This window comes from Nicotiana sylvestris, chromosome 1 (genome assembly GCF_000393655.2).
Source record: "Nicotiana sylvestris chromosome 1, ASM39365v2, whole genome shotgun sequence".
Taxonomy (NCBI): Eukaryota; Viridiplantae; Streptophyta; class Magnoliopsida; order Solanales; family Solanaceae; genus Nicotiana; species Nicotiana sylvestris.
Window position 1 is genome coordinate 157445405 of NC_091057.1, and position 6464 is coordinate 157451868.

Consider the following 6464-nt stretch of genomic DNA (forward strand, 5'->3'; position numbering starts at 1 on the left):
ATCACGTCTCTCTCTCCTTTCCTTTAACCTTCTTAATCAATAGTATCTATATCGTTCGAGCCAACGCTCCAAGAATTCACAATTCATAACTAACCCTCGTACTTTTCACATCATGTAGAATTCATCAATTAACATGGAGGAGTCCCCCAAAATATCAAATAAGTGCAAACAAAGACCCACGGTCATGCTAGACACCGGTGCATAGATACTCGTCACCATGCCTATACACCGTACTCGATCATTTATCAATTAGATATTAAACACTCTAATCCTATTCCCTCAAGCCAAAGTTAGATCAAACACTTACCTCGAATGCTCCAAATTCAACTCACGCTTCTAGAATAGCTTTACCTCTCGAATTCACCGCCCAACAGCTCGAATCTATCCACAAATTACTTGAATGCATTAATACTATTGGAACTAACCCCAATGCATAAAAAATAGTTTTTACAAGGTTTTTCCCAAAAAGGTCAAAAATACCCCCGGACCCACGTGGTCAAAACTCGAGGTTCGGACCAAAACCCGATTACTCATTCCCCCATGAATCAAAATACATGATTTGTTTTGAAATCGGACCCCAAATTGAGGTCCAACTCCTCAATTTGTAGAAAACCTAGGTTCTACCCAAAACACCCAATTTCACCCACGAAAATCTTTGATTTGAAGTTGAAATTATGTTAAAAGATGTTAAGGAATAAAGAAATTAAATTAGAAATCACTTACCAATCGTTTTTGGAGAAGAAAAGTTATTTGGAAAATCGCCTCTTAGGTTTTGGGTTTTTGAAAAGTGGAAAAATGACTGAAAATCCGATTTTTATATATACTCAGGCTGGGGGCTGGCGCGGACCGCACCAAAATGTGTTGCGGCCGCACCGAGTGGGAGGAAAATTGGGGCTTGTCTGAACCCTCAAGCGCGGACCTCACTGTTTTGGTGCGCGGCCGCGCTGGTTAACCTGAAACCCTAGCCCTCAGACTCAGCCACGCGGACCGCACAGAAAAGATACCGCGACCGCGTGGCTCCAGCGCGGACCGTGCAGAAATGACCGCGGCCACACTGGTGTCTGCAACACCTGACCTGCATTTTCTTAAGTCCAAGACCTCCCGGGCCCCATTCAAAACTCACCCGAGCCCTCGGAGCTCCAAACCAAACATACATATGATCTTAAAATCATCTTATGGACTTACTCGTGCGATCAAATCGCCAAAATAACATCATATACGTAGGATCAAGCCTCAAAACACATGATTTTCTTTCTTCAACTTTCATAAACTTCAAATTTCCCATTTTTAGTCCGAAACACGTCAAACGACGTCCGTTTTCAACCAGACTTTACAGATAGTGCTTAACACATATTTAAGACTTGTACCGGGCGTCGAAACCAAAATACGAGCCCGATACCTATATTTTCTAACTCCTTTTCATTTCAAATTTTCATATCAAATTTCAGAAAAAACAATTTCTTTCAAAAATTCATTTCTCGGGCTTGGGATCTCGGAATTTGATTCCGGGCACACGCCCAAGTCCCATATTATTCTACGGACCCTCCGGGACCGTCGAATCACAGGTCCGTGTCCGTTTACCCAAAATATTGACAGAAGTAAATATTATGCATATTAATATCAAATTTCATCAAATTATTCACAAAATTCACATATTCTAACATAAAAAATTTTCTTGCTACGCGCCCGAACTGCGCAAGCAAATCGAGGCAACTAAAAGCGAGGTTTTCAAGGCCTCGAAAGCATGGAACAAGGAAGAATTATGGTGATGACCCTTTGGGTCGTCACAGTCTGCCCACACTTTCGTCATCAGCCATGCTAATTCTCCACCACAATTTAGCATCTCCCGTTAGGTACATGCTTGTAATTGTGACTTCCTCCATGTCTAGAACTTTGGCAGCAACAAAGTATTGCTCCATATCCCACAGAAAGTTCTCCAGTTCTTTTGCACTACGCGCTCCACCAAATTCCTTAGGATCAGGGATCTTCACTTTCGAACGTTCTTCACTGCCTTGGCCTGTAGCAGCCAACACCCTTCGAAGAACAGTAATTTCAGTGTTCAGAATTTCGATTTCCTTCCTCAGTTCCACAACTTGAACATTTGTGGCCTCACACGTTTTCTGAATACCTTCACGAAAAGGATCCATTCCATCCTTTAGACGGTAGATCTTAGTAATTAGATCTGCCAAGTCCAAAGGATCATCAGTCACACCGATCAGCGCCTCCAGTCTTTGCACACGATCACGCAAATCTGAAGTAGATCCGCTGGCCATGGCCATAAATCACGACCAAAGCTTTGATACCAGTTGTTACAGGGCCAATTCTAGCACAATTGATATTGCACGACAGTAGCCAAACTTTCAGCCACTCAGCCTTACTTTTTTCGTACATAGCCTGACACTTAGAATAATTCAGACTTAGCCAAACGTAGCAACACACAGAGTTACGGGTAAAGTCATCCGACCTTTATTATTCTCGCAGAATACAAAAAGGACTCAGCTGGAAAAGGCTCACATATGCTACTTGCCTTATTCCAAACGAAATACACATAAAAGGGGGTTGCCTATGGCAGTTTTACAAAGGGGCAGTTATACAATGTGTCTTGCACATGACAAGCCTAAAAACAAGCATAACCAATGAATTCAAACCCTTCCAACGAATTTGGACTTGTCTTCAGCATTTTAGTCAACTGCATATGTGCTCAACAGCATATGTGCTTTGCACATGCCTTTAACTTCCACATCATATGCATAACACACCCTTCAGTCACATAACTTGCACACTTGTTTTCCAGCTTTTGCCCATACTTAGTCTTCCTGCCTTGCCTTGTTTTTGGACCATGCCTCGCCCATAAGCTTATGACCACGTCTTGCCACAAACTTAGTCGTCCCTCTGATCCGCACGCATGCCTTAGCCAAGTGTCATGCGCCTTCATTTGCCATAACCGTTGCCCACAATCAAGCTGCCTTGCCAACACTCAAGACACTTTGCCTAGCTGACTTATCTAAGTCCATGCACTAACTTAGACACACCCTCAGCCCCGCACATTGCTTGCCAACATCCGCACAAATCTATGCCAAGGGGCAATGTACAAGCCTTTGACATAGATTCTGCCCGACATCCGTCACGTCTCAATATTAGGGGCTAACACTAAGCCACTGGGGCAATTTTATGCCAATAATCGAGAGCTCCAGAGGCGCTTCTAACAACTAATTTTTTTTTTAGTGGTTAAACTCCCATCATTTATTTCGCCGCTTCCTATATGTATCACGAGAAACACATTCTGAGACTTCATGTATACGAGACTTATAGTTAATAAAATTAAATAGATAAATATATTAAAAAAACAAAAGCATGTCGCAGGCGATACCTATAGGAAAATATTTTTTGCACTAATTGTGATTGGAGAGGATGAAGCTGTTGGGGTTCTTTTAAAAAAGGTTTGAGTTAGTGGGTGTTACGGAGGGAGGGGAAAGGCGTTTCCGTCCGTTGGATACGGTAAATCCCGTGTAACAAGTGAGCTCTTTACTCTCAAATTAAAGAATGATAGTTATACATAGGAATAAATATCAAGATCTTTAGGAAGCTCGCACTGGCCAGCCCATCCTGTTCCAAGCACTACTACTCTCTTCTTCTATGCTTCTGATTCATTCTCTCTAACTGCTGCTTCGATTCTGCATTTGCCATTACATCTCCAGTACTGTAAAAAGTAACAACCAATAGAGAAGTATAAGTAGCAAAATCCTCAACAAAATATGATAGAAAAAGATCAGTCTCTAAAAGAACCACAACATTCATTCACTAAACATCAATTTTTTAAGTGAGTCCTAGCCCAGATTGTAATTTAGTATATCAGAAGTTCAGAACTGATTATAGGAGCATTGTCCCATTGTAAATTCTATAAGCATAAATCACCTCATATGAACAATAAGAAATGCAGATAATGAAGTAAAACAACGCATAACATAAATCACCTCATATGAACAACTCCTTAAATGAAATCTTGTTATTTGTCGTCATTTCTCAAGCAAGGCTAAACTCTACTCCCACTTTTGAATCCATCAGGACACAATTACCTTTTGTAAAGCATCCAATTTATTTGAGCTATAATCCACAAAATTTGATATGAAAAAAATCTCCAAGAGTTAACATTATTTTAGTACAACTTTACACCTATTGGGCCAACATTTGTAGTCTTAGCAACATATGATTCATTCAACTTTCTTTTGTTAAATCAAAATGAGTTTCGGAATGGATATAGACACAGCTAAACAAAAAACGCCTACCAACTGAATAACATTTCTAAATAGCTAGCGAAATCCACATTAAGATTCAAAAGATGTCTTCTTTTGTTCTAGAAGGAAAATTGTCAAAACGCTCAACTACCTTGTTAGTTGTCTATTTATTTGATACTTAACGCGAAAGGAACAGTTCTTTTCTGATCTTTAACTTCTTCGGGCTTGTGCATAGAGGACCTTCCAACTTGTATTACAAACTTCAAGGCAAGGGGGAAAATGAGGACATATATGTTCAAGTGTCAAGAACTTCAGAAGTTCTCCTTTATTACAAAAGCAAGAACCCATACGGATGAGAGGGGAAAAAATGGAAATCAAAATAAGCATCAATAATGCACATTGACAGAATTCACACCTTACTGCAGAAAATGGTAATAGAAAAAGAACAAAGACGTGATAAATCAGCAAGAAAAACAAAAGTCACAAAATTTGGAACGAAAATGAAGAGATGAAAAAAATAATAAAGAATAAGGAGATTGGCTACAGAGAGCTCTGCAGAGATATGTGTAATCCCACATCTTCTTACTGTCATTTCTTAAGTGAATAGGCTCAAATTGGGTAGTCTAAAAAGTGTATAGTACTGACAAAAAAATCAGAATTTGTTGATGCATTTTTTAGGATTGTAAAATAATCTGAAACCTCTCGGACATTCCTTATTAATTTTATACTTATCTGATAAGGTAATGTAAATTCAAAAGTCGCCAACTTTAAGAGACAAAAAACTGAAGAAGTCTAATGTGTATGGAACCTAAGAATGAAAAGCATTTCCCAATCATATAAATCACATCACATATACTTGAACACAGGAAAATTTCAAATGACAACTAATTGCAAGTGACAGTATCAGTTTCTAAATAATAGTGTCAAGTAAATTTTGGTACAACTGGATAATACACACACATTCACGCGGAAACATAGACCAAGCAGTTCTATCAAGTAAATACAGTACATAACTTGCAGAATAACAGCTAGCATATATTTCCTTTGACAACACCAAGGACAACAACCAAGTAAAATTTCACTAGTGGGGTATGGGAGGGTAGTGTGTACGCAGACTTACCCTACCCGAGGAGTAAAGAGGCTCCTTTGATACAAATTATCAAACAACAATTATACAGGTTCCCCTAAAGTTCAATTAAGAAAAAAGGAAGTGTGCGAAGCTTACAGTAACGAATTTTAGTCGTCATTATCATCAGGTTCCTCAAGCTTTTGACCAAAGCCTTTAGGTCCAGCTCTAGCTGATCTAGCTACGATTTTGCCCTTGCGACCACTACTCTTCTTTTTCTTAGCTGACTCTTCCTTCTCAAACTTCTCTTTCTCCCTTTTTTGCAAGAAATCTGTAACCGCTATGTAGATTACCTGTATCCACACACAAAGAAAATCCACAATTAACAACAACGTCCATAATTTCAGCTCTATTAAAGAAAAAGAAAGTTAAATTAATTACCCCAATAGTGAGAATGGATAAGCCAACGAAAGCAACAAAAAGGAGAGCTGATATGATGGTTGACACTCCATCATCACTGGTGGAAGAAACTATTTGCTCTGTAGTTTCAGCTGTAGATACTATTTGTTCGGTGATTTCAGCTGGTGGGTTTGCTTCTGATAGCAAGAAATTCTCAGAAATAGCGGAAATTTTCCAAGAATTTTGGATATTGTTTGTGGAGGAAATTAATGGTAGATTGTGAATCTTGAGAGGGTGGATTTTTCTAAGTAGTGAAATGTGGGAGACATTTTTGGAAAAGGAAAGAGATGAGTTAGGCTTAGGAAGAAAGGAGAGAGATAAGGATGTAGCAGCCATGTTCTCTCATCCCAAAATACTTCATTCATTCTTGATATGCATACAATCTAGTGCGTGGACCGGGTAACACAATGAGTTTTTTATTTATTTAATTCTACTACTGTTTACCTAATAATAAAGTCTTTATGATTAAAGTTGAAAATCGTGATTTAACTTGTTTAACATATTAAATTACATTATTTTAATAAAATTTTAATTGTCATCTTTACAATACAATATACTAAATAAAAAGTCTTTATGATACTAATTGAAGTGAATCACATGGCCATTGAATAACCTTTTTGGTTCTTATTTTTTATTGTATAATTAATTATTTAGTATTTTATTATATTATTAATATAATTTTTTTATTAGCTTGTCACTTAAAT

General features: G+C 38.3%; 1 protein-coding gene across 1 annotated transcript; it reads right to left on the reverse strand.

Annotated features, from left to right (window-relative positions):
- Positions 1–3503: 3503 nt before the first annotated feature.
- LOC104232513 (uncharacterized) lies at positions 3504–6134 on the reverse strand. Its single transcript, XM_009785736.2, has 3 exons — positions 5743–6134; positions 5461–5654; positions 3504–3700 (listed from the first exon to the last, which is right to left on the reverse strand). The coding sequence occupies exons 1-2, from the start codon at positions 6094–6096 to the stop codon at positions 5472–5474; spliced, it is 537 nt and encodes a 178-aa protein (XP_009784038.1). The 5' UTR covers positions 6097–6134; the 3' UTR covers positions 3504–3700; positions 5461–5471.
- Between the last annotated feature and the right edge of the window lie 330 nt (positions 6135–6464).